General features: G+C 39.3%; 3 protein-coding genes across 9 annotated transcripts in view; 2 read left to right on the forward strand and 1 right to left on the reverse strand.

Annotated features, from left to right (window-relative positions):
* The window catches only part of LOC148644284 (DNA topoisomerase I, mitochondrial), a 69,593-nt gene extending 62,430 nt beyond the window's left edge, over window positions 1-7,163 (forward strand). For all 6 annotated transcript variants that reach the window (XM_088614427.1, XM_088614423.1, XM_088614422.1 and 3 more), the window contains 5 exons: window positions 43-157; window positions 2,124-2,251; window positions 5,416-5,510; window positions 6,256-6,405; window positions 6,804-7,163. In XM_088614427.1, the coding sequence (XP_088470553.1) occupies window positions 43-157; window positions 2,124-2,251; window positions 5,416-5,510; window positions 6,256-6,405; window positions 6,804-6,906 (591 nt within the window). In that variant the 3' untranslated portion in view covers window positions 6,907-7,163. The remainder of the gene's footprint in view (window positions 1-42; window positions 158-2,123; window positions 2,252-5,415; window positions 5,511-6,255; window positions 6,406-6,803) is intronic.
* A 2,690-nt stretch (window positions 7,164-9,853) lies between these two features.
* hsbp1b (heat shock factor binding protein 1b) lies at window positions 9,854-15,135 on the reverse strand. 2 transcript variants are annotated; one of them, XM_088614151.1, is made up of 4 exons: window positions 14,948-15,135; window positions 13,540-13,611; window positions 12,349-12,474; window positions 9,854-11,255 (listed from the first exon to the last, which is right to left on the reverse strand). In XM_088614151.1, the coding sequence occupies exons 1-4, from the start codon at window positions 14,990-14,992 to the stop codon at window positions 11,244-11,246; spliced, it is 255 nt and encodes an 84-aa protein (XP_088470277.1). In that variant the 5' UTR covers window positions 14,993-15,135; the 3' UTR covers window positions 9,854-11,243. The 2 variants fall into 2 exon arrangements, with proteins under 2 accessions (XP_088470277.1, XP_088470276.1); XM_088614150.1 differs by having other exon boundaries at window positions 12,349-12,479; window positions 13,545-13,611; window positions 14,948-15,133.
* A 2,294-nt stretch (window positions 15,136-17,429) lies between these two features.
* LOC148644286 (solute carrier family 66 member 2) overlaps window positions 17,430-19,977 on the forward strand; it is a 46,102-nt gene continuing 43,554 nt past the window's right edge. The window contains exons 1-3 of the mRNA XM_088614149.1: window positions 17,430-17,524; window positions 17,683-17,738; window positions 18,060-18,118. The gene's annotated coding sequence lies outside the window, so the exon portion shown is untranslated. The remainder of the gene's footprint in view (window positions 17,525-17,682; window positions 17,739-18,059; window positions 18,119-19,977) is intronic.

Raw genomic sequence — 19,977 nt, forward strand, 5'->3', positions numbered from 1 at the left:
AGTTGCTCTGACGGGTGACAGCCTGTATTTTGTGTCCTCCAGACTGCAATGCTGAACAAACACCTTCATTCTCTGATGGCTGGCCTGACGGCAAAGGTCTTTCGAACGTACAACGCCTCGATCACGCTGCAGCAACAGCTGAAGGAGCTCACCAACGGTAAGACGCCCTCTGAGGGGGATTGCTACTGTACGTTTCAGGAAAGCAAAGTAAAAAATCATGACAGAATGAGCCTGGAATTCAATGTGAAATGTATAAAATACTGTAGAAACCGATGTTAACTGGTAGCTGTTGCCGTTGAGTGATGCTTATTTTTAGGTGTATTTTCAGAATGGATTATTAAAAAGGTTACTGAAGCTGAATTGTTTATGGCGATTTTGGATTTTGTTGCCTCTGGACTCGTGCATGTCCTTTGATTGACTATTCTGCTGCCTTGCTTCCTGTGTTTCCTAAATAGGCTGTGTTGCTGCAGTCCTTGCCAAAATAAGCTGCCTTCTGATAATAGATAGATGCTAGTGTATTGTAGGATGGAGCTGTCTGGGGTGGGATGAACACTGTGGGACTGGAAAACCAGGGTTTAACAAATTTCTGCCTCTTTAAAACCGGAGCTTCTTAAGACCTGTGCAACTGTTAAGTTGGTCTCCACGTTATTAACAGACTGAAGCAAGTGCTTCAGAACAAGGATCTAAATAAGAACAGAAAATCCTTCTGCCCTGGAGCACAGCTGTAAACACTGAGGTCAGTTAACGTGGGATGCATAGCTGTACAGCCTGTTTTATCTTCATGTTGGAAAGAGCTGAATCTCATGTTAGAGGTGGGGAATTTGCCACGCATGGCAACAGAATGCACCCTTAGAGCTCACACTTATGGGCATAACGGTGCAAATATGTTTTTAAACTTGTTAAAAACTGTGTGAGTGTGCAAAGACCATCATTCAAAATCTTTATTACATACACAAAACCATTAAGGTAGCCATGAGAAACTGTGTTCCCTGACTCTTGTTCTTTGACTTTCCTACAAAATTCCATCACTCACAGCACACTGGAAATATCCCCCAAAGCAGAGTTTTGCAAGAACTGTATTAATGCACATAAAGTTGCACACCAGGATGGGGGGGGTAATTACTACAATATGAACTGAGCAGTACAGCACTGCTGTATTACAAATTGATATAGTAATTAAGTTAGTTCCAATACCAGCCAAACTGCTTTCGCAAACGTTGTTATTTTGGTTTTAATGGAAGTGTCAGTGTTATAGATTATTCCTCGGAGAAAATTGGTTTAAGATATCCTTAATAACCTCTAATTAAATCATAAGCAAATGCTCCAAGGACAAAACCGACAGGCAAATTGATGCGTAAAGTACATGGTATAAAGTACTGCTGAACTTCCTGTGGTGTTTGCTACTCATTAGGCGATATAATCAAGATCACAGCTAGAAAGCAGGTTATAGGGATAGAATTGATTTAGCCTTAAATGAGTACTTGCTCAAGAAGACAGTGTTGCTAGAAGAGGGACTTGGAACTTCAGAACATCCTTAACCTTTCCTGCCTGCTGGGTGTCAAATAAAAACGTCCACCCTTGAAAAGTAGACCAGGGCAGGAGCAGTTCTTCAGGTTTATCTCCTCGAAGCCTGCAGAGGTGCATGACCGCTCAGGGGTGCTGGGTGTTTGAAGCTGGGCAGTGAATCCGCTATGTCTTGGCAGGTTCCTGTGAGCTCACTGCTCCGTTTGCACAAGCATTAGAATCACAGCTTGGCAGTTTGTGGTGTGGGCTTGCTTGCAGTGTTGCAAAACACAAGCAATCACAGTGCACATTTTGGAGATCAGAGCCATGCAGTTTGCATGTCTCTTGGTTTGTGTTTATGTAAAATAGAGGAGGAACCATAATACCCCTTTACCAAGTCTGTATGAAGCAAAAGAAATGCAAGAATTATAGAGATTTTTTTAACAGACTAAATTGCTCCCTTCAAAGTTGTTATCAGTGGAAGGGATTTTTAGCAGCATTTTGACATCAGCTTTAAATGGCCTTTTCCTCAAGGAAACCTTGGAAAGCTGCCCAATTGCAGGATTTTGTTGTGGTGTAACAGGGAATTCATAACACAGGTTTTCTCTTCTGCTTTGCAGCGTTGGATAACATCCCCGAAAAGATCTTGTCCTACAACAGGGCTAACCGAGCGGTTGCAATTCTGTGCAACCACCAGCGGGCACCGCCAAAGACCTTTGAACAGTCCATGGCTAACCTTCAGGCCAAGGTAAGAGACACTTGCACGTAGAGAAGAAAATGAAAGTGGTTGTTTTCACAGTGGTTGTGTGTGTGTGTAGTGTGCGAACAGTTAATAAAAATTAACTGGAATGGAAAACTGCATTCCAGATTTTTTTTTTTCTTGAACCATGTGTTGTCAGACAGCTTATAGAAAACAATTTGAAAAAAAAAATCATTCTACACCTAACATATATTTGAAATGTATTTAATTCCTGTAAATCTCTTGACTTTGTTTTGTCACGCAGCAGATTCAGAAATTGAAAAAAGTATCAAAGCAGATTAATTAAAATGTGAAAGGAAAGTGCAGCAGCTCTTTTCGTTTAAACATCTCCATTACCAAATAAACCAGAATGTTAATTGCTACAGTAAAAACGTCTAAACTCTTTGGCATTAATGCAGAAGTGGAACTTAAATGGAAGCATAAGCCAGACAGCTGAATATTAACTGTTCATTCTGTTCTTCTCTTTATGCTCTTTTTATAAAGACTGTCTCTCTCTGTTCACACCATTTCAATCGACTTTCCTTTGAGTGGAAGCAGAAAACGTCTACCAAAATAAAAGCTGCCGTTGATTACCAAGTTGTTTTTAAACAACTACACAAGAACTCAATTTCAGCCGCTCTTAAGATGAAACTTAATTTTCACCTTTTCCGTGGCTTTCGTGATCGCTACTTTCATTTCCAAGTGTATTGCTCTATTTTTAGAATATAATACTTTTTTTCCCACTTTTCCTTTTCTTAGCTCTGTTTATGGGCTGTTAACACTCAAAATAATCACAGAGCAGAAGTTGGATGTTAACAAAACGAGTCTCTGTACACAGCAGCCTTGTGCCCAATTCCTCTGCAACACTAGTGAGCGAGCCTGTTTGGTGTTCATATATTCTGAACTTTTGTCCCATTTTGCCATGCAAGAGTCTTATTGTTTATGAGAAGAAGCTGTTCATATGTTATTCATATGTACGGCTGTCTGTGTCTTGATTGTTCATACCACAAGGACACACTGTGTACTGATTTTGGCTCTTAGGTCACAGCTGATCCAAATTCACATAGCGATACATCAGGGGTAGGTATACAGTATGTACACTGCTCTAGGCAGTGAAAAAAACAAACAAAAAGAATGTAGTGCCTGGTTCAGCAACGGTTCCATTTACAAATGTATTACCAACAAACAAAAGCCAAACTTTATGCATAGCGTCATTCAAAAGATAATAAAACTAGCATCTGTAGCATGATGTTTACATGTATGCTTAAAAATCTGGAGCAGCACCGTTTGAGTAGAAAACTTCAATCAGCTGTGAATTAGCCTGAAGAGAAATCTCGCTTTGGCACCACTGATGTCACAATATCAATATCATTCACACGGTTGCTGCCGTCCAGCTTGTGTGTCTGCATTTGATGAACAGTGTTCCAAAGCCAAGCACAGCCCCTTTCCAGAGTCCTGTGTGGAAGCAATCCTGCCCTTTTCTCCATTTTCCGGTGCTACGAAGTCAAGAATCCACCTCAATCTACATTTCCTCATTAAGTCTCTTAGGAATTCTAGTTCCTTAGGCCAGTTTTATCTTAAAGAAGGGGGTTAATAAGAAAATGCAGATACCAGGTGGTAACAGAATAGGCTTTCAAAGACCTAACACAGAAATATAGCTGCAAGGTCATTTGATCGATGTGAATTAATAAACCCCTCACCAAGAACACAACCTCATTAATGACATTCCCTTATGAGTCTAGCATACCATTATTCTTTAAATTAACTTGTAGCATAATTGACACAATGTGAAATTGCAGAGCACTGTTTAAAAAATGATGAGGCCAAGCTCATAGCTGTCTGCCTTCGATCCCAGTATAGAGACAAGGAAATGCAGTTCCACAATTATGAATTATCTTTATAACGTACATCTCAGACTCACAAGGTACATATGCTTATCTGTTCTAATTAGGGTTAGGGACAGGGCCCTCACCTGAACCAAAAATAGCCTTTGTGTCACCATGCCTAATAGGAATTCCCGAACTCACAACTTCATTCCATTGGTGCCTCCCTACCACTCTTTCTATTCCCAGGACCAATTTCAACTTCCCCATCTTGCAACATGAGGAACTCTTTCATCTCATATCGCTGCCCTCCTGATCTGTGCAGCCTTCTTGTTCACAGCTTCTTTAACTGTGCACAGCAACCTTCCAACACCAGGTACCCTCCCCTGCAACGCAACCTGTGGCATCACACGTAAATATATAGCCACACGCATTCAAGGCCCCTCTGGACAATTCCTATTACTCAGATGACATCATGTATTTGCAGCAACCTTATTTACCGCATCTCTTGCGGAAAATGTCCAGCCATTTACATTGGTGAGACAGGATGAACGCTGGCAAACCATTGCAGGGAACATGTCACGGCTTTGAGGATCAAACCGATAGTTCCCTGTTTCATTTCTAATGGCCACTATCTTTCTGATCCCTCTGTCTGCTTTCTCGCAAAGGGGTTTCAGAACTCCTATTGAAGACAGACATTCAAAAAAAAATATTCTTAAATTTGGATCATACCTTCGACCGTCTCGCAATGACCCACTAATCTCTTTCTAAATCTTCTCCGTTCATTCATTTCCACACCTCTCCTCATGTTCTCCCCTATTATGGACTCCCATTCTCATCTACTCTGTCTTTTGTTCTCCTATACCTTTATTTTCTTGTCACTTTTTCTCTCTGCCTCACGCCTAAAGAAAAATGTTGTTTCTTTTCTGTACCTTCCAGCATTGAATGAACCTTTGCCTATTCCTAATTAGAATAATATGCCAGTTTGAGAGAATCATGCCTGTGAGTCCATTTGAGCCTAGACATTAGCAGTGATAATTATAGTGTGGTTTAATGTACATTTGATAAAACAAGCGACTGTGTTTTGTCTTTTCACAACTCTCATAACAAAACTCTGCTTTTTAAGGCAAACGGTATACATTCGTGGACTACAGTTGGTATGCATATGGTATGAATGTTTGGAACGTTTTCTGATCTTTAAAGAAAACTAGTTTTCCCCCTGCACCAAGGACATCGCACAGTCCCATAAACAGCCTCCAACCCGATTGTCGACAGCTGCTTTTTTAATGGTCATATGCTAATTTTGTTTGTGATAATTCCCCGTCACTCACAGTTAGTTTTTTCTGTCAGATTGACAACAGGAAGGAGCAGCTCTCCTTAGCAAAAAAAGAGCTGAAGCAGGCGAAAAAAGATGCAAAGGACCACGCAGATGACAAGCTCTTAGCGTGAGTGTTAGTGGGCCACTGTGGGGTTGTGGACAGTTTTGTTTGGGTTGTGATGGATGGGTGACTTGCCATTGATTGTGAAGAAAAGGCTTGACATATTTTTTCCTTTTCCTGAGCCATGCTGAAAATTACTTTAAGCCATTAAAAATCTTTACAATTGTTGATTTGGCTCCATTGTTTGAATTGCAGTGCTCTGGGATTTTGAAATGAAAATTAAGATTTTAAGTGCTTCAGAAAAGACCTTGGTTTTAATCTGAAATGTTTTTATGCTCCATGCAAAAGAGAAAGTAGATAAATGTCCTTGGAAAATGAAGTGTTTTTTTTCTCAATTTGTTCACAATATGAATAATTACAGTTGCATTTCGCTCCAAATGCTGAATCGTACTGCTAACTGCCAGTTAACATCTGTGAAGCAGATGACTCCTGAATAACAGGTTTATCTTCAATTATTTGTGGCTTCATAAGATCTTTATAATGATCATAAATTAAACTGTGCTGTATAATTTTAACCAAGGGTGCAATGCTGTGGTCATTAAGGAGACCTCCATTATTGTGTGCTGTAATTACTAAATTCAGCAATTTAATAAACCTAATGAATATATTTATAATTTTCCTAGGCGTCAGAAAACCACAACAGATCGAGATTATCAAAGCTTGCAGCTGTATGGCATTGCTTTACAGTAACAGACCTAGTAGAGTACAAGGACAGTGTGGCGTATTGTGCAGGTGCTTTTCTCTTTGTCAGCATTGTGGAAAAGAAGAAGAAAGCAGTTCAGAGATGTGAAGAGCAGCTGCTGAAGTTGGAGGTGCTGGCGACGGATAAAGAAGAGAACAAGCAGATCGCCCTGAGCACCTCCAAGCTAAACTACCTGGACCCCAGAATCAGCGTGGCCTGGTAAGCAACAGTCACCACAGCAGGTCATTAAGGCGGCAGCAGTCAGGGAGTAAGACAGTGTTGCAGTGATGTCACTCTGCAGGGCTGTCTAGAGAGGCAGGAGGCTTGGTCTTTTGGCATAGTGGGGTTGGTGCTTGGAAATGCCTCAGACAGCTGTGATAGTATGGTCTTCTGACAAAGGTGCCGTGTACTTCACAGCGCGTGCTGGTCAAGAATGAAAACCGGCAGGTCCTGAGGAGGTTTTTATCCTTCGGATTCCGGTGCGATGGCTTGAGGAAAAATCTTGCGTTCTAGTGGTGTAACAGTTTGTCCGTGGTTGTTGCGAGAAGAAAATAAGTCTCTGAAAGCAGTGGTTTTGGAGACTTACATCGGATACCCCTTTCTCTGGTTTCTTTCAGGTGTCGGAAAATGGAGGTGTCCTTGGAAAAAATCTACAACAAAACTCAGCGGGACAAGTTTGCCTGGGCCATTGACATGACAGAATCAGACTTTGTGTTCTGAACTAGGCTTATGGGTGGCTTTAGGTTCCTCTCTTTGTCCTCAGAAATAAAATGTTAAACTATAGGAATAATATCAAAAGCTTTCAATTTTTAAAAACATGATTGCCCTTTTATTTCTTCAGTGGAGAAGATTTACTGCTATTGTCAATTTTATTGTATTTTTAGAGTATGAAATTTTCATCTTATGGAAGTCCTGTTTTATTAACTATTTCTAATGTTTTCTTTTAAAAAATCAATAAACATTTGTTTTATACACTCCGTGTTGGAATTTGACTATACTTTTTAAATCATTTGAGTTATTTGTGAAATTTGGTGATCCGTAATACTACGACGCTTCTGGAAGTGAGTGATTTGTAGATCTGCTTTTACTTGATCGGTCTGAATACATCTCTCAATTCCTATGTTGTAAAACGCATACTGTAAATTAATTTGTCCTGATTGTTCTCATATAGGCTAAAAGGAAATTGTAACTAGAACTAATTTCCCTTACTGTGTGATTCAGTAATCTACTAAATTCACCATGTAGATGTCATGTGCTGAAATATAGGTAAAGCTAACAGTTATGGGTTGCAGTAAAGTTAAAAAAATTACAACTCATAAACCCAAACATTTTATAGATAACCCAGAATTAGTAAGTTTTGGTGCATATTTGTCTCCCAGATTTTCTTGAAATCATATAATTGTTGCACCTAAACTTTCAATGCAGTCTAAATGGGAGAGTTCTATACTATATCCTTCAGTCAAGTAAGAGAATTCCAGTTTCACCTATTCAACCCATAAAGACACCCTTCTAGTTTCTGATATGAGCAAAGCATTTGAGGCACTGTTCAATTTCTTGACAATTTCTTTGTCTTGTCAGACAAAAGCTGGCTGCTGCATTTAATTAAACCACAGGGAGAAATGTAAACCGGCCTTAAATTATAGAAATCAAAGAAGTCTAATTGTAGTATTGATGGAGAGCAAGAGTTTTGAAAAATGTTTTACAAAATTAATAAGATTTCTAATTCAGCATGTGCAGCTGTGGTATTACATAATGTGCAGAATATATAATGCAGGGAGTTTAATAACCTGCTAAAGTGCAGCATAGTCCTATCTAATAAAGTCAGTGACTGTACAAAACAGTCTGTACCTACATTATTTGAACAATTTAACTGAAGTGTCAGAAATGCACAAGTTCATATTTGTTGCTGTAATCATAAATGTATATCATTATCACTTTTCTTCCAACTTAATTGTAAATTATTTTTAACAGTTGTGAAGTTTTCCTTTCTGTTTTCTGTAGTGATACTTGGGGAAACTTTGGTTCAATTATTCATCTTCCTCAGGCCTTTTAGAGTATTAAGTCACTCTGAGTAAGATTAAAAGGTAAAAAAAAGCAATGTAAAACAAACTTGAAACAGACTGAGCAGCAAGAGGTCACAGATTTTAATGAGTAATTGGTTCATTAAAATTAAAGGCTTAATTATCAGTGCCATCTCCATTTTTAATTCTAACATCTTTAGTCTTATCTCCTGGCACAGCGCAAAATTAATGAGCAGGTCTGCAGCTGGTGGTGTAAGTGATGAGAGGAAGTTGCCTTGAAATGTGAAATTTCAATGACATCATAGTGAGAAGATCTATCAGGCAATCCTTTTTTGGGTTAACTGTTGCTCTTAAAAGAAGTTTTACAGCAAATGCATCTTTTAGGTTTTCTATCATTTACCTGTAAGACGTAACCAGCTTAATTCAGTTGTTTTGGAGCAAATTTAGAATTTACAGGGGGTAAAAACCATTAAACTAATCTTTTTTTGTTTAAAAAAAAATGCAGAGTTTCGCAAGACACAAAGCCAAACTCCATGTTTGCCCAAGCAGGCACACGTAATTCTTTTCATTCAGTTTTTATTGGGCAGGTCCATACTAGGTCTTTTGGCTTCTGATGAATTTGCTAAACCCCCCCACCCCCACCCCAGGCAGAGAGAGGAAAACGTATCACTTGAGCGCAGGCTTTTTCCATCCCTCCCCCCTCCCCCAGAAAATCCGTCTGGCTGGCCGTCATGTTATTCTGTAATTAAGAAGCTAAAAAGAAATCAGCCAAGTAGTAAATGGAAAATTTTATATGAACCATCTCCTGTTTCATATGAAATATTACATGTGAAAGACCGCAATAATGTCCAATGGTATAGTTTTTTTTTTAAATTGAACTCACTTTTATAATACTTGGGTTTGTATTAAAAATTACTGAAGTGTGTGATGAGCAAAGACTTGTAAGGCAGAGCTGTGGCTTGTGCTGTACACAGTGCTGAGGAATGATGTTCCAAATACGGGTTAAAATAAATCTCCCAAATCATTCACTTGTATTAAATGTTAGCAGTCCAAAATCACTACCTACATTTAGCAGAATATTCATGCGACTTTGGAGGATTGCGTGAAGATTATAGCCAGCAGCCATTTCACTCTGCAACTCACAACTGGCAGCCCCACTGAAGCTCAGCAGGTGTGAGCCTGGTCAGTACCTGGATGGGAGACCACCTGGGAAAAACTAAGGTTGCTGCTGGAAGAGATGCTAGTGGGGTGCTTATCCTACAGTCTATGTGGGTCCTAATGCCCCACTATAGTGACGGGGACACTGTACTGTAATTAAAAAAAAAAGGTGCTGTCCTTCAGCTGAAATGTAAAACTGAGGTCCTGGCTCTGTGGTCATTGAAAATCCCAAGGCACTTCTCAGAAAGTGTAGGGGTGTTACACTTGCTGTCATGGAACTGCTGTGCGAGATGGAATCTGATCGCTATGTGACCGCTTCATTGAACATGAGCTATTTGCTTGGTAGAGTGGAGTCTTGAGGAACACAGTGCTTCACATACTGTTCACTGGACAGATGTATTCCAGCTGTCTGACTCTTCCAATCTGGCAGACAGGTCCCTTTACTTGTAGCTTTCTGAGTAATAAATATAACACCAGGAGGCATGAAATACCCAACAGTACATTAATCTTTATTAACTGTGACATAGGTTAACAGTTGTTGCTTCATTACATAAAAAAACATCTTTTTTTTGTCCACTTTACTATTCTTGCATGCCCCAGCTGAAGCTCATTTAGAATTCGTGACCAAGCCAAAAATGTACAAAGGATTGTAAAAAAATGTTATGGCAAATAATCCCTGATATTTGTAATTGTCCACAGAATCTATAGCAGTATAAATGTCAACTGCAAAAAAAAGGTAGTGGCTACAGTGTTATGCAAGTCTTCAAACCACAAAGTAATCATCACGTAGAAAAATGTAAGCTGTAAACTTAAAAGGTACTAAAATTATATAATAAAATAAATTTAAATGTGTCTTTCAGGTGGCTGACTTGATGCAGTATTGCATTGGAATTACAAAGGTTAAGGATTCCCTCCTACTGTAGGTCCTGTTTGCCAACAGCCCTGGTCGTTTCTTTAGACAACTTCATTCTACAGCGAAGAGATGAGTATGTTACGATCGTGAACTGTCTGATAATGAACAATCACTTTAGCAGTTTCAGGACAAAAAAAAACCTACAGCAACCTTTCCTGAGCTGGTACAAAAATGTGCCCTTTATTCTGATTTGTCGGCACCTAATGTGGAAAATAGGGAAACCTGGCTAGCTCAAAACAAACTGCATAAGAAGTAGATACAAGAGTTAAAGACTATATGATCTAATTCAAATCAATTTTACAAAGCTTTTGATTCAGTACCTTTATTTTACTGGGACAGAGCAAACCGAAGTGGACTGAGACTGAACACTCAAATTTACCATTACTTGCAAAACCCTATTTTGTGCATGTATAACATTAATGAGGTGATATACTGTAAAGCCATACACTATCACACAATGCCTCTTCAGTTTGATTTGTGTTTCGTAGGAAACCCATATTCCTCCACAGATATTGATTCTGAATTAAGAATCAATTAATTGCAAAAAATGTCAAAAGCAATGGCAAAAAGCAGACTAGCAAGCGCTGCTTTGTAACCCAAAGCTTAGATTTTACTGTCACACCACCTTTAACAAAACAAAAGAAACATTTTGTAGGAAATCTCTTTAATCGAATGAAATGGAACAAACTCGGATCTCCTCGACTTGGTAAACAGGTAGTGCTGTTAACATTACTGGCTTCAGGTTTGAATAAGTTAAGGGACTTCTATTATAGGTTTTGAAAAGTTCTGTAAAATATCCACATTAGAAAAAAAATTCTTAATGTCCAGTCAGTATGTCAGGAATGCAACCATTATTAGAAGTCAATATAAAAAAAAATGCTTTACACACCAAGTTGAAATTAAAAAATCATAAACCACTCTGAAAAAAATCTGTTCTTCTTGTAGAAAGAGTTCAGTACTTAGTGTTATTTGGCAACCTGAAAAAGACAGAGAGGTTTAAAGTCAGCTTGTATGTACGTAAGCCTGTTACACATTCACTTCTATCAATCCATCCATTGTCAAACCACTTTATCCAGTACAGGGTCGCAAGGGAGTGGAGCCTGTCCCAGCAAGCAACAGGCAGACATTCATGTCTTTAATTTATAAATAAAAGTGTTAAAAAAAAATGTATAAAAACTACTCTGCCTATACAAAGTCTTCAACATTATTCACCAAGAGGTCTGAAATATCACTGCTATTCTCTTGTGTACATTTTTCTCCAATTACTTCTCCAGTAACTCACTCACTTTCACAAATGCTAATGCTTAAACATTTTCATTGAACAGTGACTCCCAGAGCTGTTGTATTTGGACATTGAAGTCAAACTGAGAACAGTTAAATGAGTTTCTCACTGTAACATCCCCCCAGTCTCCCCTGCACACTGTACACAACTTGTTTTAAGAAAGTAGAACTTTCTTAACTCCATGGAAAGAACAGAAGGTGCACAGACACTCCTCTGACATACTGTACACCCCTGCAGTTTGTCACGTGACGGACTTGACTGCGTGCCACCATTAGAGGAAGTCCAGTCTCAGCTGACGTAAGTAAGAGGACTTCAACATGACATCTTTAGAATTCAGACCGGGTTTTTGTCAGGCACACTTTTTGCCATCTCCACTTTCACTTTAAAACAGCACATCTTCCTCTTTTATAACAGTTTAACCAAGCAAAAAACCTTAATCGGGCTTTTATTAATTGACTTTTGCTAAGAACATCTTTGAAATGTTTACTTAAGCTGAAAAGTGAAACAAAGCTGAAAAAGACAAAAACCAAAGCAAATAGGAAAGATGGCTTTAATTCTAACCTTACGTGATCTTTGTACCCCGTCCTCTATTTGAAATAGACAGTCGAGCTCCTATTGTAAACGACAGCAGAACTGGTTTCATCCCCAGTCCCCCTGCAAGGCATCTAGTAAATGGCTGTGCTGTTTCTGATTTCCTTGAGGAATTCAGAAGTTGAAAAATAAAGGACAAAGACCAAAATGAAAAAGGTGGGTTTTGTCGATGGCTACTCTCCATCAAAAGTCGTTACCTTTTTGGCTGACTGCGAGTCCGCGTCCTGGCTGACCTTATTCTCCCCTTCGATCTCCTCCACACCCGCCTGGGTCATCAGGTCTGCGATGTTCCTCTCCAGGTCATCAATGCGAGTGCTCATTTCGTCAAGTGCTCAGGTCAAGGAAAGGCTTCGTTTTTCAAAGAGTTCACCAGAGCTGGCAGCCACTCCCAGCACAGAGCAATGGGCACTGCCCAGTTTCCTACTGTCAGCAGGTAAGCACACTGGCGCAAAGTAAAAATGAGGTGCGACTTTATTAAAGCAAAATCTGCCTCATTATTAATCATCACAGACACACCTCTTTAAATGATTGTGTTCCTCAGATATTACATCAGTGGGCTTGCATCACTAAATGATCCAACTATAAGATGTCAAAAGGTTATGTTTTTCAACTTTTTGCCTAATTTTCATCATTAACCTGAAAATGTCATTGATGATCTTCATATGAAACTGAATTATAATGTATGCTGACCTAAAGCAAAGGATAAGAAGATCTGTACCGTGATAAAGATCTACCATTCCCTTTTTATGGAAAGCCTGCTACTGATGACTGTAACAGCAACCAGATTTTCCCCCATGTTAACTTAAACTAAAGCAGTTGATTACTTATGGGAATATTAGTCTTTATCCAAAACTGTCCATTCTAGGTTAGACTTGTAGGGACCCAAGGTATGAGCAACAGGATAAAGCATCCCTCTTCAGAGACCTGTATATGGCAAGATATCAGATACTACATTTGAAAAAAGTGACTCACTTTAGAATGAATAATTTTAAAATTAAAATATAAACATGATGAAACATGATGAAGGTTACAAATGAGGTCAGATTGTCAAATTCTGCTTTAAAGAAGAATACCGATCCAAGGATTATATTAATATCTAAAGATACTAGGGAGCAAACCTCATGAATATCACTGGGCAATATGTTCAGTACTTTGACAACTATAAAGAAGTGCCCCTTAATTTCAGTCCTAAAGACTGAAAAATAAGGAAGCTGAGAACCTCCCTCTGTAGTTAAAAACATACTCAGTGTGGCCAGGCTACCAGTGTCCTGAGAGTGCCCTGCTTGTCCCCCCAAACTAAGCCTTGTTCTAACCTAATTAATTTGCTTTATTTTGGTAAGAGAATCATGTTCTTCCTATAAGTAAAAAAGGCACAAAAATGAATTCAGGATATTTCTTCCAATGATCTGGTCTGACATGGTCTGGAACTTGTCCTGCATCTGCTGAAGCAATGTCTGGACCTGAAGAAAAAGAGAAGGAGATAACGTAATGAGGCTGTTCTTCATAGTGAAAAGAGCACACTAATAATAGAACCTCAAGCAAAAACTGCCATTGGAACGCTGTATCCCAGGAGTTCCTAACCCTAGTCCTGAGGGGAAAATGATCTTCTGGACTTTCGCTTCAGTTGAGATCCTAATCGCAGACTAAGTAATTGAGATTTGGTGTAACTAGCGTCAACCCTGTACTGATTCCCAAGTTTCAGAACCGCCCTTATTCTGGTGTATTCTACACAGTTGTAACCAACCGACCTCTGCAGAAAGAAAAGATGGCGTGTGTGTGTTCATCACCAACTGATCACTAGCAAGAGCTGCTCGGTCAGAAATATTGACAAGCGAACCGAGCAGCGGCTTTGTAGAGTTCTGTGGGCTAAAGATGTGGGAACCATACTCCTGACGTTGGGTTTTATTAACACTCTGGAATAACCAAAGAAGTTAAACAGAAGCCTGAACAAGCAAGCCAATTTGTGAAGTCATCGATCAGCACGGGAGATGTGGAGCTCAGCTGGCATGGAACCCAGAAGATAATATTTCCCCAGGACCAGGACTGGGCATCACTGCCGTCTCCTCTTCGTGCGTTTTCCATGATGAAATGTTAAAATGTGGGAACTTTCATCACAGCACGAATGTGCCTGTTTAGGTGAACTGCGAGCTTCAAGCGACTTCGTAAACAGAGTACTGGCGCACCGAGCCGGCAGCGATTGAAACAGGCGCTAATTGCTGGTGGGGATGAACTGGTGCAGAAACCATGGTTACGACACAACACAGATGGCGTCCTCCGGTTAACGGCAATCTGGGTTTTACTCATTTATACACAGTGCCCAAACTTCAGTTTTAAACATAGCGGCGTCCGGGCCGGATCTGCACTACAGTATCAGCAGTAAAATGCAACCCGAATGCACTTCCGTTTAATATAATCACACGCGAGGGACTGCTAGAAGTCACATTTTAATCAGATGTTCATTTAGCCATTTTCTTGCTTACTCCATTTCGCAAGACAGGAGGACAGGCATCAGGGGTGAAAATAACTGACCTCGAGCATCTCATACGTCCTCAATTAAACTGATCAAATACATACTGCTTATCGTGGTTTCAATCCTAATCTAAACACGCCTAATCTCGTTTTGAAGATGCCACATGCCAGGTGTTTGACGCCTAGTGAACGATACGGTTTTAGAGCTACCCTTGCCAATTCAAAATTGCACAAACGATGAAAGTGGGATATACAGTACATACACAGCAGCAATCAACAAGGCCCCGTGTCCCTTCGGAGAAACAGCTGCTTCCTTTTCGCACTTACCACAGCTGTAAGGTCCTGTACCGACTTCGGATCCGTTTCCGACATGTTCACTGATAAGGTGTTTTACACCTTCCACGCCTGGATATATTGTTTCCGTGTTGAAAATCCTCCAGAATATGAGCGATCACCACTAGCACCAGAGTGAACCAGACACAAACCGTGAGGCTTTGGGCGAGATCTCGCGAGAGCAAGTGTGCGCGATTTCACTGAGAGTGCTCATGGGATCTGTAGTTCTTCTTCTTCTTCTTCTTCTTCTTCTTCTTCCTCTTCTTCTTCTTCCTCTTCTTCTTCTTCTTCTTCACAGCCTTAGTCCCAGACTGTCCTGGGGTCAGATGCTTTGGTTGCTCTTCTCCACTTGTCTCGGTCGAGCACATCTTCCTCACTCACTTCACATACCTCCATATCTTTTCTCACACAATCTATCCATCTCTTTCAAGACTTCTTGATGTCCATTATTTAAAAACCGGAGGTGAATAACATTTTGTTTAATTAATTAGCGTTTCGTCTAAGATCTAGAAAACAAATGTCACACAAGTTTCATTTTCAATAAAAATATTTCGTTTGTATCGTAGGGGTGCATTAACTAGTTCTGTATTTATCTTTCTGTTGTAATCCATCTGACCAAAGGGTGCATGCGAACATATAATATAAAATATAAAAAATGTTTTGTTTACTAATGTCCTCATATAGATCATGTCGGTAATTCGTAAAAAGATTAAGAGAACGTCTGAACATACTGGACACATTAAAGTGTAGAAACAGGAAAAAAAGAATGCACTTTTATGACCAAGTTGGTTAACGTTATAAATCTAAAACTGTGTATCTGGAAAGAAGAAAAAACAGAATCATTAACAGCCTCAAAGTTGTACGAGTTAAAGGAATTTAATATTTTTAATTTGGAACCAAATCAAAACGTAGAAATTTCTTTTAACAAAGTAAGGATTACTGAAAATTACTGTTACTTTGAACTCTTTAACGATCTTATTTGTAATCTTATTTAAAAAAAGAATAACGAAGAATGTTACCATTAATATTGTAACGCTTACGGCCGACAGGCACTGTGTAAGAGCCGGCGTACCAGAGCGGGTGACGTCACCGCCCTTCCCTGTGATAGCAGGACCACAGCTACTGGGCTGTGGAGAGATCTCTCTTTAGCTCACGGTGCTAGGTCGCTGCAGAGAGACGCGGAAGTCCCGGGTTCGAGCCACCTATACTTTGGGCCGACCAGATGCGGCAAGGGCGCCCGCCTGAGCCCCCGTTGCGTTACAATATGCTGGTTGTATAAATGATATCTCTTCAAGGAGGGTGCTACATGTACAGTAGTTTGTGAAGTATGTAAAAAGTCAGATTGTCAGAGTCAGTTTGATGGGAGACTTCAAGCTCAACAATGAGACAAACACTTGAAAATCAAAAGTGGAAATGAATAAATTAAGCGTGTACTATATAGTTTTAAAATACGATTCTTGACTGCGAAGCTGTGTCAGCGTGCATTATCTTCAAAGGAACATGTAAAGGTTCATTTCAGACTGAAAAGCAGAAAGAAGAAACAATAAAACGATTTTAGAATTCTGGCCGTCACAGAGGACAGTCACCACCCCGGGCATGAGCTCTTCACCCCACTGCCCTCAGGCAAGAGATAAAGAGCATACGGACACTGACCACCAGATTCTTCAATAGCTTCTACCTACAAGCAGAGCGATTGGCGAACACATTTGGCCATGCCCCTCGGACCACACCTACAGCATCTACCTCAGTATAATTTCTTAATTATCGCACATCTCCAGTCATTGTTTACACGTCTGTATTGTTTACATTCAAACTGTTTACTTGTTTACTTGTACATTGTCTACTGTTTGTTTGTATATCGTCTTGATGCACTGTCTGCACTGTGTCTTTACACTTGTTTTAATAATCGAGAGACTTTCTGTAAGTAAGAATTCCATTGTACCAGTACATGTACCGGTTACATATGGCAATAAAGTTCTAGTTCAAGTTCAAGTTCACTCACAGACAAAAAAAATGTTTCTTCTTTTCACATCTCATTGTGGAATTAACCTTTACTTGTTCATTGTGAAGCATAAAGTAGTTCCAGAGGCTGGTCGTCTTAAGGTTTTATAAACACTTGTGCAAAAACCCAAGGATATCTTTGACTCAGTCAGGGACCACAATGTTTATAGAATGTACCTCATTTCACTTGTGATTTCTGCTATAACAACAACCTCTACCGTTATTGATAAGCTTAGTTTGAGTGAGAAAAAACAAACTTATCAGTCAGGAACATCTGTAATTCACATTGACCAGAATCTTGAATAAAAAGACGATTACAACAGCTCAAGGTAAACAACTTAATAGTGTTTCATTGCGTAGCTCAAAGTAGTTTGGTAAAGGTTTTTGCTATAAGTGTAGCAAAAAAAAAACACGTCACAGTTCTCCCATTATCTTTGCAAACAGGCTTTTTGTGTAATGTTACATCATTTTTTTTTTCAGGAAGGGTGGTACCATTGTATCTCTTACTTTTCCTGAAAATGAAACCGAGACGTTCAGCATGCAATGATACAGTTCTCAAATTCTTACCTTGTGAGTAAAGCAAACGAGTTTTAGGTCTTTCTCAGGTTAACCACGTGAGCACGCCAATCCCACAGGAAATTCACTTCTTCATCGAGATCTGCGGATATTTGCATGTAGATATTTTCGTTGAGTTTAATGTTTTTACACTTGTAACATGTATCTTGCAGGTTTGAGTTCTCAACTGATGGGCTGATATTTTTTATTAGGTTGTAACACCGCACAGGTAAATATGATTTTCTATTTAAATAGGAACAAATAACAAATCACTTTAAGGAGAAGCGACAGCGTTGACTGTTTTCTTTAAACGTGGATATTCAAAATTTACAACTCCCCCTTTAACAATTGCATTTTTAAGCTATCGGCGAATCAATGTTAGGTTCGTCTCTAGCAGTTATAATGTTATTTGATTTATTGTTTTTTAACGCTCTTATAAAAGTCAAACTCCACTAAGAAACTTTCAAAGAACTAAATTTAAGTGAGGGTTGCAAATGACACACGAATGATAACAGTCTTGAAGTCATATTAATGTTCCTTTATATCGCAGGAAGTGTCTTGGCATCGCTGTGGTACAGTAGCTGTCAAACGAGTCCTCGCCACACTAAGGTAAGCAGTGTTTCTTCTAAATCCCGTCGTTTCACTGCAAAAAGTAGCACTGCAAACAGTACTACACGATCTGAAATAACATTATTTTCGTTATTAAAATTACAATACTGTCGAATTGAAATAAAAGTGCTTTTTTTTTCAAATGTTGTGGGTTTACAGGCACTAGCTGTGAAGTTCCTCAAAGCGCTCCGTACAGCAGTTACCCTGAAACTGAATTTAAACTTTACAGCCCAGCTACAGTGTATTGCGGGCATAGAATCTACAGATAACTGCAAAGGATTAAATAAACTTAAAATAAAGCCGGTGGTACCTGGAAAATTACAGGTCGTAAGCAGAGGAAGTTACATTAAAAGAGAGAGAACACATAAAGATAAAAAGTAAAACGCGTGCGCTTAAACGGTGAACGGTATACTGCAAGTTTGTTTTTGTGTTAGTGTTGATACGTACTTTTCGTGAGTTTGAGTCGAATGACTGTACATTTTTAATGGTTGCCAACTAAGGCAATGTTTCGCAAGCAACTCGGCGTCCCAAGCAGGTTATCCCCAGTATCTGTATGAGTTCATGGGAGATTCTAATCTTAGCTGCAGATCCATTACTAAGAACCCATTTAGAGAAAGTGTATCCGGTTTCGTTCACCCTGTGGGACAAGCCCACTGATGCTGGCGGTGACCACCCACCTTTGCAACGAGCAATGCGTGATTTATGTGGACGCTGAAGTACGCATGGTGTTGTGTAAAAAAGTTGAATGAAATGAGCAAAGCTGCACAGCACCAAGCATTCCAAAGAATTATTGGTAATCAGCAACTGTGGACATCTGGAAATACGCACCTGCTGTTGAATAAGCTTTTTATTTACCGTCAGGGTACGCTGCAGAGTGGAGGAGGATAGCACACTTCAGTTATACAAGGCTTTTAAAAATTATTATTTCCTTAAATTAACGATTTTCCTTTTTCATCATGCAGTCAAACTCACGCTTTACTGAAAAGTAAAACTATCAAATGCCATGTTCAAATCACGGCCAGTTTTGTACGAAATCAATACTTTGGTTTTTAAATAATTCACTGTCAGAATGGAGATATGGAGCATTCTAACAAGTATGTCACTATAGAAAGAAATCACCTTTATAAGAAGACCTAATCAACTAATCTGACAAATCATGATGAATAGAGGGTATCTTAGCAGTTTTCTGGCCTCTTCCTTTAAACTAAGCTTTTTGAACTTGAGGTGTAACCCATTTGGTACGGAATTTCAGTTTCAATGCCTCGTGTTTCACAATTCTTAAGTAAGCCATCTTTCTTTTTGAAATGATCAAAACATTCGCTTGCTAAATACAATGCATATATTTCAAATGCATCCCCTTCAAAAATATAGTGTTTTGCATATCATGCTAATAATATAATGCAAAAAACGGTTTTAGAATTATTTGTGTATATTTAAATAGAGTTGCAGATAAGGGCTACAGATAAGATGGGGCTATTTATCAGTTTGAGATAATACATTGACAGACCAACCTAAAGTAACACCTAAAAATAAAGCTTTTCTAGTAAAATTCGACATGCTCTGTGTATGAAGTGGTTTTCAAAAGAGTCACTTTTTCTTTCTCCTGTAAATACCACCACTGTTTTCATTAAAGTAATTCCTGTTGAGGCCTGTCTAATACGGAGCATAGCTTTTGTAAATGACATTTAAAGCAGGATTAAGGCCTAGAGCAGATGTGTCTCATTAAATTTGAGAACACTTCCTCTCAGGAATTCTCGCAGGAGATTAGGTTTTGTGGAACTGCAGCAAGTTCAGAAGACGGAACTTCTGAACTCCTGGACTGAGGTGAGGTCGAAGCTCAGGTGGCCTGCTGCCTCTTT

The sequence above is a fragment of the Lepisosteus platostomus genome, chromosome 20, assembly GCF_059453375.1.
Source record: "Lepisosteus platostomus isolate fLepPlt1 chromosome 20, fLepPlt1.hap1, whole genome shotgun sequence".
Classification (NCBI taxonomy): domain Eukaryota; kingdom Metazoa; phylum Chordata; class Actinopteri; order Semionotiformes; family Lepisosteidae; genus Lepisosteus; species Lepisosteus platostomus.

What these genes read in the sequence shown, in the direction of transcription:
- hsbp1b (XM_088614151.1), bottom strand. Translation starts at nt 14,992, where the DNA reads ATGTCGGAAACGGATCCGAAGTCGGTACAGGACCTTACAGCTGTG. An exon ending in TACAGGACCTTACAGCTGTG is followed by an intron (nt 13,612 to 14,947) that starts GTAAGTGCGAAA and finishes CTTTTTCTTCAG; the next exon opens with GTCCAGACATTGCTTCAGCA. An exon ending in AGATCATTGGAAGAAATATC is followed by an intron (nt 12,475 to 13,539) that starts CTGAATTCATTT and finishes TGAGCACTTGAC; the next exon opens with GAAATGAGCACTCGCATTGA.